This window comes from Zingiber officinale, chromosome 8B (assembly GCF_018446385.1).
Source record: "Zingiber officinale cultivar Zhangliang chromosome 8B, Zo_v1.1, whole genome shotgun sequence".
Classification (NCBI taxonomy): domain Eukaryota; kingdom Viridiplantae; phylum Streptophyta; class Magnoliopsida; order Zingiberales; family Zingiberaceae; genus Zingiber; species Zingiber officinale.
The window spans coordinates 47,378,582-47,400,019 of record NC_056001.1 but is presented as its reverse complement, the minus strand read 5'-3'; the positions used below and the strand labels follow the sequence as shown (position 1 = coordinate 47,400,019).

At 34.9% G+C, this 21,438-nt stretch overlaps 1 protein-coding gene across 1 annotated transcript; it reads right to left on the bottom strand.

Moving 5' to 3' along the window:
• Nucleotides 1-1,586: 1,586 nt before the first annotated feature.
• On the bottom strand, nt 1,587-21,009 carry LOC122014493 (protein translocase subunit SECA1, chloroplastic-like). Its single transcript, XM_042570727.1, has 21 exons — nt 20,489-21,009; nt 19,340-19,412; nt 17,183-17,389; nt 14,208-14,311; nt 13,895-14,074; nt 13,556-13,774; nt 12,617-12,730; nt 12,413-12,526; nt 9,845-10,012; nt 8,591-8,766; nt 8,161-8,227; nt 7,942-8,088; nt 6,136-6,231; nt 5,982-6,050; nt 4,953-5,054; nt 3,453-3,704; nt 3,222-3,289; nt 2,996-3,113; nt 2,569-2,808; nt 2,130-2,457; nt 1,587-1,994 (listed from the first exon to the last, which is right to left on the bottom strand). Exons 1-20 carry the CDS (start codon nt 20,864-20,866, stop codon nt 2,341-2,343), a joined length of 3,009 nt encoding a protein of 1,002 aa, XP_042426661.1. The 5' UTR covers nt 20,867-21,009; the 3' UTR covers nt 1,587-1,994; nt 2,130-2,340.
• Between the last annotated feature and the right edge of the window lie 429 nt (nt 21,010-21,438).

The following is a 21,438-nucleotide window of genomic DNA, read 5'->3' as shown; positions in this document are numbered from 1 at the left end:
TTGAAATTTAAAATTTTTCTATGGTCATTTGCTTCATTGGAAGTTAGTCATCCGAAGGTCAACGAAGTTATGATACCACTCATTGAAACCATGAACGTCAAAGGGGGAGGAAGGGTGAATTGTGAATATTCCTAAAATTCACAGCTCAAAAGGATTCTTGTTAATTGCTTAGCAAGGTTAACACAAAAATGCATTGAAAAAAGAAGAGAAAGCACAAACACAAGGGCACAAGGATGTAATGTGGTTCAGCAGCCCATAGCTCCTAGTCTATGACCTGCCAATTCTTCAAATGGATCATCCTTGAATCAACCAAGATTTTTCTCCTTCTTGATCAATTATAGGAGGTGAAACCTCTTACAATGCTCTAGAATGGAATGCAAAAAAGCTCACAAGAAGACTCTCGAATATGTGCAAGAAAGGTCAAAGAATTGCTTGAATTAAATCTAGGAACGTTGACTTTAAATCTCTTTGAATTCCTTCTTTCATTAAGCTTTATTACTGTTGTTGTTAGATGTTGATTAGCCAACTAGTAGCCTTTATCAATCTACTATTCTACTAGTCAACTGGATACTTGACGATTAATTCTAAAGTTAAGCAAGTCTATGTTGAGATTTACCCTTGCTAGGCACACTTGCTCTCAACACTCAACTCACAAGAGTTGTATTTGCACCTTGAAGTCATCTTTCACTAGGCCATACATCTCTCAAATTCGCCTGAACCCTTGGCTCCTCGTGCTTTCACCCCTTTTTCTTTCATGATTCACTTCATCAACTTAGCCATACTCTAATGCTTCTCGTGGTCCCTCGAATGCTCTATGCCATCCTTCTCTGATCTTTACAGACCTTGAGTAATCAAGTTCAATCGACCTTGGCTGTGCCACATCTTCTCCATGTGTATTTCTCTAAATCCTATACAATCTAAATATACAACGATAAATTCTAAATTAAACTTTTATCCAAACATCAAATTCTAATGTCGCTAAGGTCACATTGGACCACTTTGTGGCACGACTGCACAATAGAATATGAACATGGGGTTAAAAGGTGGCTTGACTAGTGGCATTTCTAATGGAGGGTTACACCAAGTGCTCTGAAATTTATCATTACATTGAGTTCTAACAACTTACTAGTAATCTTTCTATAGGCTTTAGCTCATTGCTTCATTTAAAGTGATGATTTAGAAGATTCGAACCATATTGCATCATCTTGCTAGCACATGTATTTAGTATATTTATTTCTACTACAATTAGTATCACTTTGATTAGCATACAACACAATTATAATTTAATGTTTATCCTGAGTTTATTATTATGCTAGAATTGATGAAAATTAAATGTCACCTATTTAGTATTTACATCCCCTTTAGGTGGGCCATCAATGTTCATAACAATGCCACTAGAAATCCACTTGAATTTTGAACTCTTAGAACACTTCATCTTAGTGACTCTTGAGATTGTTTCTTCATCCTATAACAAAGACTTCCAACTTTTATTATAGTTTGCACCAAACTAAAATAATTTCCTCTTAAATTTTCTTCACTTCTCTAATTCTTGAAGAGTTCCAAGGCATTAATAGTTCACCATCTCATGAAATTTAAAGTGACATTCTTTGACAAAGGTCGTTTTACATTAACAGAAACAATAAACCACAACTATTTAGAAGTGCAATATCATCTTAAAGGAGAGTCCAACTCTCATCTCAACCTAACTACTTTTTACTGAAACATTATTGAACCACTAATCAGCATCGGAGACAAACACCCAAGGATCATTGATCCCAATCCCCTAGGACTTAGTGTGATGGTAAGAGATAATATATTCCCAAACAACCAGAGTTACACACGTACACATCTACGATAATTAAATTACTGATGAACCTAGGGCACCACAGCAGTAGCCACCATGCTTCTTGAATTTACTTGATGAGTGAGATACATAAGACCAAACCGTCTACCCCAAGAGTTCATCTTCAATCATTGTGATTTTGATCCAACCACTGAGGCAAAGCAAAAGAAATGACTAATTATATAAATCAATCATTTTATTTCTAAATCAAATGTAAGCACGTAATGAAAAACCACTAATAAAATCTTTTAAGAATCCTAAGTTGCTATAGAAACTTAAAACCAACCTTGAATTCAGGAATGCTTTCGGAGTGGTAAATAGAATCTTCAATGGCAGGCTTTACATAGAAGAGGCATTTGCATTTTTACTGATATTCTATTGTTCATTAAGTACTCTAACCGTGAATAATTTAAGATACAACAGAGGAAAAAAAGAAAATAAAAGAAAACTCTTCCCCTATTGAAGTAGATATCTCCGATATCTTTTGAATTGACAATTTATGAAGTAGCCTGTGCAGCTCCGATGGGGTTGGTGTCATCAGCCCCTTTCCTTTTCAAGTCTTTCCTCTTCGAACTATCACCCAGTTGCTCACTCTTCTTCAAGATTGGTCGAAACTGTAAGTGAAAAACATAGGACATAAATCAACAAAGACCAAGGAATAATATAATTCAAGGTTTGCTTCTTATTGAGTCGGTCGGCTCAAACATAATAAAATGTTTAAGAACCTGGTAGATAGAATAAATGACATTTCTGCGGATTTGTGCCATCATTTCTAGGAAGAGATTATATCCTTCAAGTTTATACTCAATGAGGGGATCTCGTTGGGCATATCCCCTTAAGCCAACAGCCTGTTGGACAAATTTGATAGCTTGGAGATGCTCTTTCCATAGTCTGTCAATGTTGGTTAAGATCAAGAACCTCTCTGCTTCTTTCATCAACCCTGGTGCTTGTTTCTCGACTACATCCTAAAATATTTATGTAAGCACTATGAGACTCTCGTAGAAATATTTAATCCGTGAAGTATACGGTGGTTTAGCCAGTTGGGTAAAATAGAAAAATGAATTTTTCTTCATTTTCCCAAAGAAATAATACAAGTAGCTTAAGTACAAAAATATCATGTATGCAATTTAAGAATGGATCCAAGTCACAGACCATCTTTTGGAAGTATGCTTCACGTCCTCGATACCGGAGATACTCCCGCAACTCCTCATAGTTTGAGCATTTACTCACCACCAACTCAGGTGTCATATCATTTAAAAGATAACAGTATCTGCCAATAAAACAATGTAAGAATCCGGCACAGCAAAGAAAAAGGTTGCAAAAATACAATGAAGGCATCACTTGACAAATCTATAGCTACAGTTTTAGAATATCTTACTGTTGAACTTTTGCAATCAGTTGTTCAAGATCCCAACTTTCTTTTGGGGTTTCAGGAGGAATATTTGCCTAAACATTAAAAATGTCTATGATAATAACAAACACAAAAATCACAATACATACATAAGACAATACATCTTGGAAAAATGATATCATAATTCTGCATATATCAAGCCTAACTAAAAAGAAAAAACAAATACAATGGTGTGCCTTGATTTGATATAAAATTTACCTCTAAGATGTCATCCATTGTCAATTCAGCATATTCAACAATGAGTGACTGTAGGGTATCAGATACAAGTGCCCTCCTCCTTTCGGCATAAACACGATCTCTTTGGCTGTTTAGCACCTCATCATACTCGAATAATTGTTTCCTGATATCAAAGAAGTAATTCTCAACTTTCCGTTGGGCCTCATCAAGTGCCTTCGTCAGCATTTTGGATTCAATTGGTAGGTCTTCAACCCTAAAGGCTCGCATTAAGCCCTACACTTTCCATGTAAATGATGCTTAAGAAAGTTTCCATATTGTTACTATCTACACAAATATATGAAGATAAATGACAATACATATATCCAATAAATTTGAGGATACTATTGTAGTCCTAGATTGTCTCAACTAGCAAGCAGACAACCAACCATCAAATTGAATTAGCATCCCATTATTGAGGTGAATATATCACCTTAGCATATTTAAACATGGAAGCAATGCATTTATCATGATTAGCAGGGTAAGTGCAATAGGAATGACAAGGGATGTAAATTCATAGACAGATCCAGACAATTTCATTATTGGCTCAATTGGATGTGGTTTCCTTCATCTGATGGTTTATAAAGAGATGCAAGATACCATCAAGTATCAAGTTAACAACTCAAAATGGTGGTCGCTCAACTTGTGATGATTCTCCTTTTGCAATCTCAATCTCTTAATTTCACTTTTTCTAACGGATACTTTGATTTGCCAGATAAAGGCTTCATGCATGGGTGATTGTTATAAATGACTAGCTTTGAGATGGAGATTATAGGCACTATATCAAAAGGGAAACGAAGAAGGGAGTCTTCTGATGATTGGGAGGACTAGTCAAACCTTGCATTCCTATGTTGGTGAAAGAGAAACATATTTTCATTAAAGGCAACCCAAACCTAAGAGTGTAATTGTATGAAATTCTTATATTTTTTTATTGTTTTACCCAACTTACTGGAATAAGGCTTAGTTGTTGTGGTATAATATTACATCCATAATACAATTTTATGACTCAATCTAAGAAAATATCAAGTAATTGTTATTGATTGTCTCTACGTAGAGACTAGCTCATTCCCCTTCATTAACTTCCAAATATCCATAGTGATGTAGTTGGTTCTCATGGTTTTATTGCACGATAAAAAGGGAGAGTTGATATTTGGTTGTGTCGCTTGCCCAGGGACAAAGATTCTACCTTCTCTATGCCTATGTCTCACAGGGAATGTCGCAGAGATCTACACCCCTTTTGTGACTACATCGTATAGGAGAGGTCGCATAACCTTCATCTAAAACTGTTGATATTTTGTCCCTTTTATCACTTCTCTCCTTCATGTTGCCTTTATTAATTTTAATGTCATCATGATCTTTGGCTCTGTCTTGTCATGACTGCTACTTGCGGTCCCTTGTCCTCCTCCCATGAATACAGCAGCAATCTACTTCGCTAACTAAACATTTGGAGATTAGGAAGATAATAAATAAGGAACAAGGTAGCACCTGTATCCTGTCTCCACCAAATACCCTAAACAGATTATCTTCAAGGCTCAGGAAAAATCGAGAACTTCCTGGATCACCTTGTCTTCCACTTCGCCCTCGAAGCTGTGGGATACAATGAAAAGGAAATTATATAAAAAAAGATTCATTGCCAATAAATATAAATTACTTCAACTAGATAAAAGGGCAATCCGGTGCATAAAGCTCCCGCCATGTGGGGTCCCGAGGAAGGATCCATTGTACACAACCTTATCCTATTTTTTTTTTTACAAGAGACTATTTCCAAGGTTCGAACCCATGACCTTTAGGTCACAAAGCAACAACTTTACCGTTGCGCCAAGGCTCCCCTTCAACTAGATGATGAATGAAAATCTGTTATGTTATTATGCAGATGATACTGAATTAATATGAGAAACAGCACAAGAATTCAGTCAAACTAATAAAAGAAAGGAATTGCATCTTGTAATATCAATAGTGGTTGCTGGACATGGCCATGTCCTCAGTTCAAGTAAACTATAAATTCAAATACTAAAACATGCTTATAAAATCAAGTTTAGATTTGAGGATCATAACTAAGACGATGAGTTTGGTATAAGCATGCAAAAATTAGACAACAAACTGCACCAGCATTGCAAAAAGAAATGTTATGATACATGACAATAAGGTAACCGGATAAATTCACAAAAGCTGGATGACAAACTATATCAGGATTGAGAATGGACTAATACTATACATGGCAATAAGCTTCTACCAAGTTGATTGATTGAAGTCACATGCGTGTAATACAAATCGATCATTTACAGCCAGTTACAAAGAATGTCAATACAAATTTTAGATAATGTACATCCATGAAGGGTAAAAAAGACATGTCAATGAAGCAGCCTTGTTAAAGTCTCGATGCATATACATATGCATTGCCATTTTGCACTCAATAACTAAACAAGCATGTTTCTGTATACAAACAACTGAAGATGTGTATCGAGGTCGTCGAGTAATAAAGAACCTAACTGTAGGTATCATGATTACCTATACCTGATTGTCAATTCTACGGGATTCATGACGCTCTGTTCCTACCACATGAAGACCACCAGCAGCTACAACCTAATGAATTGATGTATGTATATCAGTCTAGTAAATCTATGTAGAATTGAAATTTCACCATTGGGCTAAGTTAGGCCTAACATACCTTCTTTCTTTCCTCATCAGTATAAACCTTGTATTCTTGAACAATCTTTATAAAAGCATCTCTCAATTTTGCAATGACTTCATCTCTTGTGGGTCCCTGTAATTGTCATGAGCAAGTTACATCTCTATAAGTGATTAGACTTGTTTCCAGGATAATAAGCTGCAGAAAGAGAAATATGTGAGATAAAAGACAAGTGGGATCAATCGTTTAAAATAATAACTAAAGGGCAAAGAATCAATTGAATCATAATGAAATATACAAGATATTAGCTTTTATGCTACTACATTACTACTGCATTACAATTCAAATTATATGCACCAGCATATTCCTTAAGAACTATATGATTATAAAGATTGTGCACACTCCCTGTAATGCTAACCCATCCAAAATTTAAAATCAATTTTCATTTGATCGGTAGTCATTTTTGAGGAAGTGATAAAATTGGTAATTATTTTAATTTAGTGTTGGTATGTTGTTGATAGAAGGTACAAAGTTTTGATAGGAGTCTAATTAGATTTGTGTTTCTAATTTAGTTTTGATTTATTTCCTAGTTGCTTAAGAGTGAAGTCTATGAACGAAGTGTTATCTGCAATGTATTTATGATGTTTCAGTTAATAAAATTTCATTTTAATTAATCTTTGTGTGAGATCTTTCTTATCCATGTGAGATAGTTCTCCCTTCTTCATTAATTTTTGTGTGTGAGGCTTGATGCAATTTTGGTGCTACATATATTTGAAATCGAAGCCAAGTTTCCTATTCAATATTCGATTATGTCATTCTCCTATATCACCATCAACTTTCCACTTCCATCTAGGTTGTATTTCTGTTGTCCATCACCAGTTGTATGTTCACCTTCCACTTCCCCATATACTCTACCACTAATTCCATACGTTGCTCCAACTCTCCACTATGGGCACTCTAAATGATCGCACTTGCACCACTCGCTTTCAATTGTCTACAATGATTGCAGTTCTTCTAACCTCTACGACCTACAACAATGTCCCCCACACCCCTCTGATCTGTTGTCAAACGCCTCCCAATTGGCTGCATTAGATCCACTTGCCAACATCAAGTGTTTTCTTTAATTTACTTTTGCCTGACGATCGACAGTGACACGAGCACCGACATAGTTGCGAGGCTGACGCAACCTCACAATGATGTGAGATCGCGAGGCGGCTGCAAGGCAAACCAACAACGTTCATTTTATTTATTTGTTTATTTGTTCATTATAGTTAATTCCTTCCCCTTTTCTTTTGCTTCCCTGTTAATTTTTTTCCCTCCAATAAACAAAAGACTAGGTACCTATTTAAAGATGTAGGAGATGGATTCTTAGGAAAAGTAGAAAAAAGAATTAATATATTTTATATTTTAAAAATCATTGAAACTTTATATGCATCGCACATTATAGTTCGAAACTATATTGTTCTAGTCATAAACTGAAACTTTAGCATGACTAAAAATTCTAAGCCTTGAATATTTCTATGCAGTTAAGTTTTGCGTGGTAGCTTTTCATAACATGGTTTAGTATATGTGGATGTAAACTATTAAATGAATTTCTTGTGATTTGTATACTTGTGGTTTGGTTGTTGCTGGGTTAGCAAGTAATCAAGAGATTGTGTAATAATCATCAAGGGAGCCATGTTATACCAATGACCATGAAGACCCATCTGGTCCGTGACAAAGATTGATAGAATAATACTTCTCAAGTAAATTTGAGTTGAGTTGAACTGAAAATTAAACCAGCAGTCGATCATTTCTGTTGATACTTGATAGCCAGTCATCTGTCAGAGTTCATATGCAATATACCTTTTCACATGAGTAAGACAGCCTCTCCTCTGCTTCAAGCTCAGTCAATGTTCTCAAACCCCATGATTTAACAGCTAATGCTACTGCATCATTGACCAGTGATATTGTCTCTTTAGTTAGGTCGCAAGGGAATAAATTCTCCTTTACCTATATGCATAACCAAGATAAGATGTAAGATTTTATCAAATCTATCACTAGCAGATCAAAGCAGATATTTACCTTCCAAGACTTTTTTGGTGGAAGTTTCTTCACAGAGACAAAGACTCCTTCGATTGGCTTGACAACACTGTCAAGTACAAATCAATCAGAACCAATAGAAGTGTAATTCTAGTGCTGGTGGTTCTTGATAGCCTGAATAAGAATATGTTATTTTGGATTTTGGTCGACAAAGTTTAGAAGAATTGTGAAAATGCAAAACATAGAAAACCCAGTAAATGCTGACAAGACAAAATACTATCTATAACAGCAAGAAAAGAAAAGAGAGCACAAAGAAGAAAAAACAAATGGAAATCATTAGTTGATGTATGGCAACTACATGAAAAGATAGCCTAAGTGAAACAAACTCCAGGAAAGAATATGCTTTTATACCTTGCAGTTAAGCATCTACAGCAAGTTATTTTTCAGAGAAACAGAGAATTTTTAATTTTACCTTGGCATTAACATCTCACGTAGCTTCAACCTAGCCATAAATTCTGCATTACCTCCTAGTATGATGTCAGTTCCACGACCTGCCATATTAGTGGCAATTGTCACAGCACCAAGGCGCCCACTCTGTGCTACTATTTCTGCTTCCCTCTCAACATTCTCTGGCTTTGCATTCAGGACCTTTCAATAAAGACTAGTTTAAGAAGACAATTCAAATGCTGAGCGAGATGTAAAGCAAACTCATGCATCATGGGTAAATAAACTGGAAATGTTTGTGTTCTAAAAATTAACAGCGCCTGTTGAAGAATGCTATTTTCTTTATTCTTTCCGCAATTGGACCTTGAAATTAGAGATAAATGTCAAGAGAGTGCCCTGAACCTAACATCATTTAGTACTCAATGTTACAGACATACAATCACGACCAGTTATCTTTGGGTTAGATGAGCATGTATAAGGTGCAATTTGCTGATTTTCTTGAAAATTTGTAGAAGTAATTTTGCAAAGAAAGGCCTTGTGGGAGTAAATTGTTCAAACGGAAGATAGGAATTTGAGTTTAGGGATTACCTTTAATTAAAGAAAAAAAAATATGGGAAGGTATAGAAATGCTTGACAAGCTTCTTTTCTAGTCCCTGCCCACTTGAATAAATATATTTTGTGGCAAACACATGCAAGTCCGTGTTCTGTGTCAGTCAGAATGTAATTTGTGGAGGAATTATCTCAGTTCTGAATTCGTGTTACTCAAAATGACTACAAAATTATAAAGCATATTTCCATAACATCATTTGACCTCCAGAATAGTCTGATGTCATCCAACTTGGCATGTAACCTTGTGCCGATCTGTTACATGATGATTACTAAACATATTTATGTTTCTCAATCTGAGCTTTAGTTCCATTTCAATACTATTAGTAAAATAAACTGAAGCATTTGGTAATGATAAACAAGATCCAGACAGCAAACACTAAGGTCATCTGACTGATATATTTTTAGTAAATATGCATTTCTTCTTATATAGTTAGATTATAATTACATGACAATTCTGTGTGATATGAGCATTGTATCCTTGTGCATTGGAAAAGTATCATAGACTTCTACAAAATAGACATATAAAGGTAGATGATTCCGTTGTTGCATGAAAACTGTATATTATTGCATAAAGCAATGTTCATAGCTTTGAAAGATAAGCTTAAACCCAAAAGTTTCAAAATGTTAAATGGAAATAAATATCAGACAATAATGAGTGCATCTAATAGCTCACCTCATGAGGAATGTCTGTTTCACGTAACTGCATTGATAATGCATCACTTTGCTCCACGCTTGTTGTACCAACAAGCACAGGGCAACCAGTCTTGTGCATCCGGGATATCTCAATCACAACAGCACGCCATTTTCCTGTAGTAGCCCTAAAGACAACATCTGATTCATCCTGAATAGATAAAATGATAGATTTCATGTTTCAGTAACATCAGTATATATCTACAGGAATGCAAAAGTTCCATGGATCATAATCTAAAACCAGTTTAGTTGAGAAACAAGGGAAGACTTGTCTTATTCAGTCTAGAACTAATCTTCTCAAGATACACTTAAATAACCAAATCCTAATATGATTTGGTATATCTTAATATATATGCCAAGACAGGCAACACCATTATGTTTTTCCTTTAAAACATATGGTAAGTCTATGCATAATTTCTCTCTCAAATTCTTATAAAAATTAACTAAACCTCCCAAATTAAGTCACAAACTACATATGCCATCGTTAAAAGAAATTTTACGCCTAATGTTATGTGTATATACTTGCTCAACATTTTTTGCGACCTAATATTCTCGATCAACTATCATCTTCTTCTTATAATGTGTTGTAAAGGATTTGAACTTAAAATTTGTCATATCCTGAAGCAAGGTTTAAAAATTTGCCCATTCTCTGATCGGAGTCATATGGTTTCTACTATATAGTCGTGTCAATACGATTTCAACACCTTTTTTTAATACAATATATTGATTTTTTTAATACAATATTAACTTACTAGTACAAAATATTTAATACAATATTAACTTGAATCATGGTTTAAAGTGTCGTGTCGAGACAGTCGAAACAGGGGAAACATCTCGTTCCACCCGGCAACTGGCACCAGCACGACCTAGGCACCAAACCCACGACAGCTGCGATGTGTTGCGCAACCCTATGGTCGCAGCGGAGGGGTCGCTCAACCCCGCAATAGCAGTGGAGAGGTTGCATAACCCTTCTGCTGCCGCCGCGGAGGCATCGTGTGACCTTGCGGCCGCTGTAGAGGGGTCGCACAACCACAGCGGTCGTGCTGGAGGAGTCACGCGATCCCCGCGACCATGGCTAAGGGGGCGTGCAACCCCGCGACAGCGCTGAAGTCGCACGAGCTCGCGAGTGGTGTCGGATTTTGGATTTTTTTAATTAAACTTAGGTTAATTATTTTAATCAACTCCTAACTGTGATGGAGATAATCTAAAGAGACTTTATTAAACCCTATTACCCTAATAAAATTATCTAATTAATTTTATATTTCATTTATTTTAATTTAAAATTTATAATAAAATTTTAATTTATTTATTTATCTATTTTCATATATTTTCCTTTTTTTAAAAGATTATTTTTTATATTTTTTATATTGTTTATTTTTTAAATATTTATGTTAAATATTTTATTTTTTAATTAATATATTTTATATTTAAAAAATATCGAAACTATATCGGCACAGCACGATACGGTACCGAAACCATATCATTCCGGTCCAAGACCGAAACATTGGCACGGGTCGAAATTTTAAACCTTGACTTGAATTAAAATTTACACAAAATAACTAGATAAGTTTAGTGAAGTACATAACATGTCACCTTACTAGTACCGAAAGAAGTGTCAAGTATTTTCAATGATATTCTAATAAAATAAATTTAAAAGTGAAAATAATTAAATTATTTTCTAACTTAATTAAATAAATTCATTTAAACAAAATGTTTCAAACTTTAGTTGTTCCTTAACATACAAAACTAAAGCTTAGAGAACAAACAAAAAAAGGAAGGGGAGAAGCTCAACAGAGTCTCGCCAAGCCTAAATTTTTTATCATAGCAATCACATGATTTCTCTTGGTTGTCCCGACATCACAAAAGTATAAAAAAAAAACTTCATAATATTAGATATTAAATTTTATTCTATTTAAAATTTTCTACTTTAAATTATTTTTTAATATTTTTTAGATAACTAATCAAGCTAAACTAAACCATTACTTCAAATTTTTAGAATTTAGTGGAAGTCAATTTAATGTTAGGTCATCAAATAGACATGGTGATTAGGACTAAGTGGGTTCACTCCCCCTCTCTATTTCTGCGGCAAACCTATGTGTTAGCGTCAAAGCATTGTCGTGTCGGTTAGCAAGCGAAATGGTAAATTCCACCCACATAGACCAGCTTAGCTCAACACAATCCTCAACCCAAAGGTTTTCTTGCTTCCCAAAATGCTACATTGTTGATATGAAAAGAGACTATCAAATGCTCCATTAATCTCAAATGTGATATTACTGTTTAGCAAGGTCAACCCTCAAGCTAAGAAGAGGTTAGTTAGGACAAGTTCACTCCATATACAAAAACCAACACACCTATGTTTTTATCATGTTGCATAAAAAATACAGACAGGAGATATTCTACCTATTAAGTGAAAGTCATCACAAAATTTATAAAGCAACGTCTCAAATGCAAGGATTAAGGCATAAATATAGTGTGCTGGAAATTTTGAATAACAAATTAATAATATCATGCAATCACCTGCAAATAATGATAAGCATTAGTGACTTAGTACCTTTCTTATCATAGTCTTGTTTGTTGGAACAATTGAAACCTTCAGCTTATATATGCTCTCAAACTCTGCACTTTCTGTAGCAGCAGTTCCAGTCATACCACAAAGTTTGGGGAACTGACAATTACACAAACTAATTTTACCATATTTGAAAAGTAAAAGTCCAGCTAGTTAGCTACTTGAGGACATGTAGTTGCAAAAGATTACCTGAAGAAAGAAGTTCTGATAGCTAATTGATGCAAGTGTAACAGTTTCATTCTGGATTGGTAAACCTTCTTTTGCCTCAACTGCTTGATGAAGACCATCACTCCAACGTCTACCCTGCCAAAAATATGCAAAAATAAGCATCAAATATGAAGTATATAGGTTCATAATAGCACATGTGGGGGACTAAATAGAAATTAGTTCAGATGTCTCTCTTTAAATAGAAAGACTTATGGCTTAATAATCTTTATGAGAGGTAGGGTAAGATCCCACATTTGAATTCTGCTACTATCAGTAACCAAAAAGTATATATCTAGCTAAACTAAGACAATCCACATGATAGGCCAAGGTGAATCCATTATGCCTACACAAACGATATACATACATAAGAAAGCGCATGTTAGGCCCAGCTGCATCCAATCCATGTACTCACATGTGAGGACAGATCTTAAGACTTAAGAATATTGATTAAATACCGGGTTTAATTTAGGCTAATTTACACCATGATGGCAATCTATTCCAGTCCATCTGCCCACGTACCCACATGAGAGTACAATGTTAAGTATTCAAGTTCTTTTATATTGACTAAGGCAATTTAAGCATACTAAACAAAGAATAGATATTCTTTTTGAAAACTTCTTTAAGTCACCAAATGGGGCCTCAATTTGATGCCAATACTCTAAAATCTAAATCATTACTTTCTTGCTTTTGAATCCAACTTTTCACTGTTATGTCATTATCCAAGTCTAGGTCTGGCACACAAGATTCTTACAGTCAAAAAAAAAAAAGAAGAAAAAGAAAACCAAGCATGCACCCACAGGTTGAGAAAATATCCATATAGAAACTTGTTCACAGTTCATTTGTTTCAGTTCTAACATATAATTTTAGCACAAAAGATAGACAACAGTCTGCAAAGCATGCAACACACAAGAGTATACTCACTTGCATTACTCGACCAGTGAACTCATCCACAATAAGAACTTCCTTCCCACGAATAATGTAATTGACATCTCTAAGGAAGAGTTCCTTCGCTTTAATTGCATTAAGAACATATGAAGCCCATTGTTCACGAGGATCATAAAGATCCTTTATGTCCAAAATTTCTTCAGCATCCTCGTACCCTTGTTCAGTTAGTAAAATAGTTTTTTGTTTTTCATCAACCTAAAGTGAATAAGTCTTATTAACGAAGTTTTAGTTTATAAATCATCCAACATGCATATATTGAAAAGATAAAAGGAATATTAGAATAATGGATATATCAAAGTTCACATCTTTCCTTACAGTATAATGAATATCTCTCGCAAAAGCAGCTGCAATTTTTGCGGCTTTATAGTATCGATCACTTGGCTTTTCAGCAAGGCCAGAGATGATCAGAGGAGTCCTTGCTTCATCAATGAGAATAGAATCAACTTCATCAATCACACAATAATTGAAGTCCCTTAAGACAAGCTCATCAACTGTCTGAGATTAAGATGTCAAATTATTCATTTGAAAAGACAAATTAACCAAATGAAAAATGATAACTAAAATAATTCAATCAATAATAAACAACAATTTCAAATCAATTAGTAGTATATAAGAAAAGAAAACTGACCATTGCAAGATTGTCCCTTAGATAATCAAATCCAAGCTCACTATTTGTGACATATGTTATGTCACATAAGTAGTTTTCTCTTCTTTGCTCACTTGTCATATTCTCTGAAGATAGGGCAATATTAATAAAAGAATCAAAGGAAAGCACAATATTGTAAGAGAAGTGTGAGTCAAATCTCCTACATGCTTGAAGAAATGAGAAATGAAAAGGTTAAAGAAGGAAAAATACAAAAGAACAAGCAGGATGGGTGCAGGAAAGAACATGGAGTAATATTCCAGGATAGGCTTTGGTCCTTAGCTATAATGGTACAATTTTAATATCATGACATGCTGAGACTTCGAAAACATCGAAGCATGCTGAGATGAATTCAAACTTTGCTCCTTTAATTTCTACTTAATTTATTTACCTCTAAAAATAACATTATAGCAACTAGATAATCAATAAATTAAAATTTTACTGTACCATCCTGTGTTAACATTCAATGCATTTCAGCATTTTCCTACGTGAGCTAAGATGATCATGTGACTTAACTCCTTTAGTCTCTTCTTATTATAGCCTTTTTTTACTTTTAAAAATAATATTATAGAAATTAAATATTCAAAGAAAACTATTATACCATAATGTGCCAATTAAGAGTGACAAAAGTTGGCACAACTTGTTCAGAAATTTTGCGGATTAGAGTTAGAAGGTTAGAGGTAAACAAGTTATGATTTTAAATGGGTTGACCTATTTATGACCCTTAAATAAATGGCACAGGATCCATTTATAAATATATAGATATTAAGTTAGTTATTTAGTAGTAAACTATATAAGTTATAAAGATAAATATTATAACATATAATCATAGGTAATGTATATTAAGTTTTGTAGAATAAAAAATAATTAATATGTCGTTTATATTTAATGTTAATTTAATCTTGTTAAACAGTTTGTGTCATTCAACTTATTTATGACTCATTTAATTATGTAGGTTGTGTACTACATGACGCCATGTAAGTCGTTTAATCAAATGGGTCATTAGCAATTCAACCCCTTTATAAATGGATGATATGTGAGTTATAGATTTTCATCCATATATTAAACATGTTAGAATTAAATGGGTCATGGTTGAATAAGACATGACCTTAATCATAACCCACTAGTGGAAGTCATTTTGGTAGGATTCCATGCATCATCTCAACTAACAAACATTAGCTGAGATATCATTAATGGACTTCATCAAGATTCCCATGCATGTCAAGTCGGCAAGGCATGGTACTCCTTGGCATGGGTGGTAGGAATGATATATGAGAGATTACCTATGTTGACAAGTGTCATGTTTTAATAATTTATTGAAAAAAAAATTATCCATGTCAATCAATATGGTGTGAAATTTTATACGATGATTAATGCATTAATCCTAGGGGTGTAAACAAGCTAAGCCGAGCTTAGCCATGTTAAGTTTGTTTCTTTACTTATCGAGCTTATTCAATCTTGTATACTAATCATGTCCGAATGAGAGAAGCTGGAAAGTCGGGGATGGGGTGACTACTGACGGGATGAAGACCTCAATCCTACAAAACAAAACCAAACTGGGGAAGGGTCCCTAGCATTGGCCCTCCGAGGCTCAAGTCAGAATCAGGAAGAGAAAATGAGTAATCAAGAAATAGGAAAATCTTGCCTTTCCTCATACATAGCGTACCCTTTTATACCTTTCTTTGTGATCGTTCATCTGCCCTTATTTAGTGATATTAATTGTCAGAGGAAGACTTCTTTGTCTTGACTTCCGTGAATTAATGATAGAGGGAGTGTTCTTCTTTATCTTGGCTTCTTCATATTTAATGATAGACGGAGTGTTCTCTTTTGTTTCCTCGTCTCCTCCTGTGTAATTTCATTACTTGCGTCGGGCAAGCGGTCCGAGCGGCTCATTTTCCTGCCGATCGAAACAATCGGCTACGGGTTTGTCCGCTCGGCCGGCCGACCCATAATGGACATTTGTCCGACCGGCCCACACCTTTGCCCGAGGCTCTTTCCGTAAGCCCCGACGTTGACCACCTTGACTTTGATCGACCCCGTGACAACTGACCAGTGACGGGTGGGCTCTCCCTTATCGCCGCATCATATACTAAAAATTTTATCGAGCTCCAACCGAGCTCAAGCATTTTATCAAGCTCAACTAATAGTGTTGTTGTTCGATTAAACATTTATCTAATACATGGAACTTATATTATTTTCTTATTCTTAACATATTATAAATAATTTAAGATTATAAAATTTATAAATTACTACATCTTTTATGTATTTGAATAAAAAAATAAGAAATAAATTTATAATTAAATTTTACACAAGTTAATAAATTTATTCAAAAATGGTTCATAACACTTTGTTCATGATTGTTAATGGACCAAGCTTACTAGTGTTGAAGCTTGTTTGTTTTGTATACTTTTTAATAAACAAGTTTTATCAAACCGAACACCAAGTTTGTTCAGAATATCCGATTCATTTACAACCCTAATCAATCCTCCAATGCAAGAAGTATACATGTTTTAAAATAAAGTTTTTTCAACATAACACTAGTTATGAAATTCCATATGATGATTCACCTCCAATGCAAGAATTATACATGTTTCAAAGTACGGTTTCTCAACATAATACTAGTTTTAATTAAGAATTGATGTTGGTTCTACAATATTATAAAAAGTGCAGGTTATGTGACATTATTAATCACCCTAATCAACAAGAAAGACATGACCAATCAAAGTTGACTTGTGCTGGTTTCAAAAGATAATTCAAGTTAAATCTAGATATCACACATCTGGACTGTAAATAAAAAATCAAAGTAACAAGTAAATGTCATAAAAATGCATTTTAATAATTTAGCCTTTGCTTTAAAAGAGAAATTAGGAACAAGTACCTACGCATTTCAAGGAATTAAGATGGAGACAGAAAATTAGATCAAACCATGATAATTCATTCACAATGAGAATGTAACGTACGTTGGATCAGGCCAACCTGCAAGCCTAGGAAGCGTGGAACTTGACCAACCCATTCACAATCACGTCTTGCAAGGTAGTCATTCACAGTAACAATGTGCACTCCCTTCCCACTTAATGCATTCAGATATGCTGGTAGAACAGCCACTAGTGTTTTTCCTTCTCCTGTCCTCATTTCTGCAATTTCACCATTATGAAGAACCATGCCACCTATAAATGAAAAATGACAGAATTAGTATAAAATAGTTGTACGACTTATACTTTTATTCTTGGGGAAAGAGAATTAAGATCATGAAGTATTGGGTTATAAGTTATGGAGATGATTTTAGATAAGATCATAATTTGAAATCTCGTATTATGTGGTATGGTCAAATCTTACCATTCCAATAAATTATTAAACTTCAATACTAATTGGCACAAGTTATCTGTACTATATAAGCTGTGTTGATTATGCCGATAAGTATTGTGTCATGATGAAACTCGATACCCCATAACATGTCACAACAAGTTTAGTTGGAATTATGTAATGATTTATGATTGTTAAATTTTTTTGTAATTTATGTCCGCACAACAAAGTGTTGAATTTGTACCATTCAAGATAGGGCAACACAATAAATGTCATTTTAAGTTTGCTCTTGGATATATAGTTATCTTCTCTTCTTATTCTTATTTTTTATCTCCTTCCTCCTTCTTCCTTCAATTCACCACCATCATACGTCAAAACACCAATACCAATACCAATACCAATACCAACACCAACACGATACTCAAATATAACATTTTGGTAAAAAACTAAAACTCCTACACAACTTGAGCTTTGGAACCTAAGATAAGATGATAACAATGTTTCAAATTTCATTTTGTATCTGCTGACAAAAGCAAAAAAAATTATTTCCCCTTCAATTGGCACATGGGAAGCTATGAATCCTTGCATGCAAGCAGATCTTTCATCACAAGCTCATCTTTCATCTACAAGCAAGTTATGTGCATATTCTTCACAGCAAATAAGCTGCGAGCTCAACCTTCATCGTAAGACGTGAGCCACCCTAGCAGACTATGTTTCATAGTCACTTGAGCCCAAGTCATGAGAAAATTCCTAGCTAGGAGATTTACCTCATTTACCTCACGTCCCATAGGAAAGTTCCACAGCAAATTTCTGCCTCATCTTGGTAAGTAAATTTCCTCCTATTCTTCTTGTTTTCTTTCCTACTCATTGGAGTGACCAACGCCCCGGAACTAAATTTAATTCTTGAATGGTAGAAAATGTTGAAAAAAATTATTAACTTATTAAATTAAAAAAGGCATCTCGGTGCATAAAACTCCCGTCAATACATAGTCCTATCTCTATATAAAAAAAACGCAGCCTGATGCACGAAGCTCCCGCCATGCGGGTGTATGCAACCTTACCCTACTTTGCAAGAGGCTATTTCTAGGATTCGAATCCGTGACCTTTAGGTCATAAAGCAACAACTTTACCGTTGCGCCAAGGCTCCCCTTCAGATAACTATCTCTATATGAAAAAAAAAAATGAGAGAGCACTCTCTCCGGGCCAAAATCAGATGGGTAGTTGAAATAAAATTGTAGTTTAGTAATGAAGATTTCTTTTTTCAGCTAAAGAGCAAGCAGGATGAGGATGAAAACTCTCCCAATGAAGGAACAAACACTCAAAGAATAATCTAAAAACTGCTCTTAGTCATACAATATGAAGGTTCATAATTATGTTAAAGAAGATCCAAATATTTGGCTAAATTGATGCTCAAGAAAACAGATTTGTAGCACTTTTTATTCAAATAAAGAGAGTTTTCTTGATTCAAGAGACTTCCACCAGTACTTTATTGTTAGGTTAGCATTTTTCACATAACTAAGGTTGTGAACTATTCAACAAACTTAAGTTGCAACCAATATTAAAAAAATTCTTTGATTTTTCAACATTTTGCATTCCCTTGAAGACACAAGTCTTTGTGTATCAATCCATGAGGAAAATAATTTCAAGAGAAGTGACATAATCTTCAATGGTGCATTCAACAATTTGCTCAGGCATGCACCAATTATCCACAAGCATACACTGACAGCATCAAAGAGATGTCTGGCAAACTTCACATTAAAATATACTTCTAACTAAAGCTCAAAAAAAAAAAAATACAGAAAAAGGTGGCATACCTATTAACTGTACATCAAAAGGCCGCAGGCCCAAGACTCTCATTGATGCCTCTCTCACTATGGCAAATGCTTCCTGTCAACAATTTAAAACATAAGTGTTAAAACTATTAAAATGAATTTTTGTAGACATTTAATTCCCATAATTAATTTTTATAGACATTAATTATGTCGAAGGGTTATGTCCCATAGTGAAGATTCATTTATACATGTCTAATCTACGAGTCATCTATAAATAGGAGTATGCTTGAGCTAGTGGTGTATTTGATACTGATTGAGACAAAGATTGCATGCCAAAGTGGTGCTCCCTTTTCTTCACATTAATAAGCTAAAATTGGCAGTTACCAAACTAAAATCTGAGAAGAAAATAACAGCAAGGAAATTTTAAATTGACATGACTCCACATAAACTTGTATATGAATTATACTTTGAGAATATATATATATATATAATGTAATAGATGACAAAAGTTAGGAAAAAGGGAATGATAAATGTTGGGCATCCCGGCTTAATGCTTCGACAATAGCCTAGCTGACCCAATAGTTACCCAGATTGCCTAGAATTAGAAAGCCTAGTTTACATTTATTTGGTGCAGGAATAAAGAAGGAAAAGGTTGATTTCAACTGAATTTTGGGAGGGTTGCAGGATTATTCACCTTGGACATGTTTCAGACTTCAGAGCCTAGAAAATGACATGAAGTGTTTGTGGATATTGTGGAATGTCATATTTCCAGTAGATAAGAGGATTTTTTTTTCTTCTCGATTGTTTTGGTTGTCTGGGGAGTGCCAAACGTTAGATTTTCATTGTTTTCTCTATCAGTGTGGAGAGATAGATGAACCTAAGAGTGACAGAATTTTTTGTATAAGGTGTCAACAATGGCTTGTCTAATTTTTATTATTATTATTATTATTATATATATATATATATACATTAAAACTTGAATTTTCTGTACCTCATTCATCAAATAAATAGTAAAAGAATTCTATATAATTCCACCTTTTACTAATAAAACTCTAATTTTATGCAATTCAGTCATCAAAGGCATGGAAAAAGAAATCAAACTTCTGACAAAGTAAAGCCAAAATGATGAAATATGCAAGATTGAAGAATTACAATAGAAACACTCTAAAATTGATTGTAAATGCGCCTTACAGGTAGAAGAGAATCGAGCAGCTCGCCATTCCGAGCACGCTCTTTCAAGACCGACGTCCTCTCCCTCAGCTCCGAGTCAGAGAGGCGCGACACCTCCGGCTCCAACCGGTTGATCGCAGCAACGGAATCGGCGAACCGCTGCCTGGTGCCCTCGCCAGTGTCGGTCCCCTTGAAGATGCCGCCTAACAGACCTCCCAAGGCTGCCGCCCGCGGACGAAACCGGCGCCGGACAGGGAAGATCCATGGAGCTTGTCGGCCGGAGCTGCAGCCGAAGAGAGCGGTTCCTGGGTCAGGCCTGGGGATGAGACTCTTCCGTAAGACGAGGATATCGTCGAGCTTGGCCACTGGGAGATGGAGAAGCGGGGAAATGGTGGCCATAGTTCTCGAATTGGATCAAGATACCACCACTCTCTCTCTCTCTCTCTCTGTGCCTGCTCTTGCGGCCACAGCGAGGCCGAGCTTGAGGTCGTAGCAAAGGTGAAACGCACGGATAAGATGAGGAAACGAGAGGGAGTATTTTGTGGCGTGGAAGAGATTTACGAGAAAGAATTTTAAAACGAAAGTTAATTCACAAAAGGGCTCTTTTTATTATTATTATTATTATTATTATTATAATTATAGGATTCCATAATTATATAGTGTTCGATATGCTGACACCTCATGTTTACATTAAAAAAAAATAATTTGATATTTTTTTTATTTAATACTATAATTTAACTCTAAATCTTAGAATAAAATCTTATTAAGATAATCGAGAACTTAAAAAAAAAATAAAAAAAAAAATAGAAATAAAATCAATTACACTAGGTGGACATGGATAGTTTTGATATACTTTCCGTACACTCCATGAAAAATAGTGCCTAGAGGATGTCAAGCAAGCGATCGAGCGATGCTGAGCGGGCGAATGTCGAACGGGCGATCAAGCGATGTCGAGCGAGAAACTGAGAGAG

Excerpts from the sequence above, each read along its gene's own strand:
- LOC122014493 (XM_042570727.1), bottom strand. The coding sequence starts at position 20,866 with ATGGCCACCATTTCCCCGCTTCTCCATCTCCCAGTGGCCAAGCTCGAC. Across the intron at positions 12,731-13,555 it reads TCACTGGTCGAGTAATGCAA|GGTAGACGTTGGAGTGATGG; the intron begins GTGAGTATACTC and ends TATTTTTGGCAG. Across the intron at positions 3,114-3,221 it reads CTGATTGCAAAAGTTCAACA|ATACTGTTATCTTTTAAATG; the intron begins GTAAGATATTCT and ends TTTTATTGGCAG.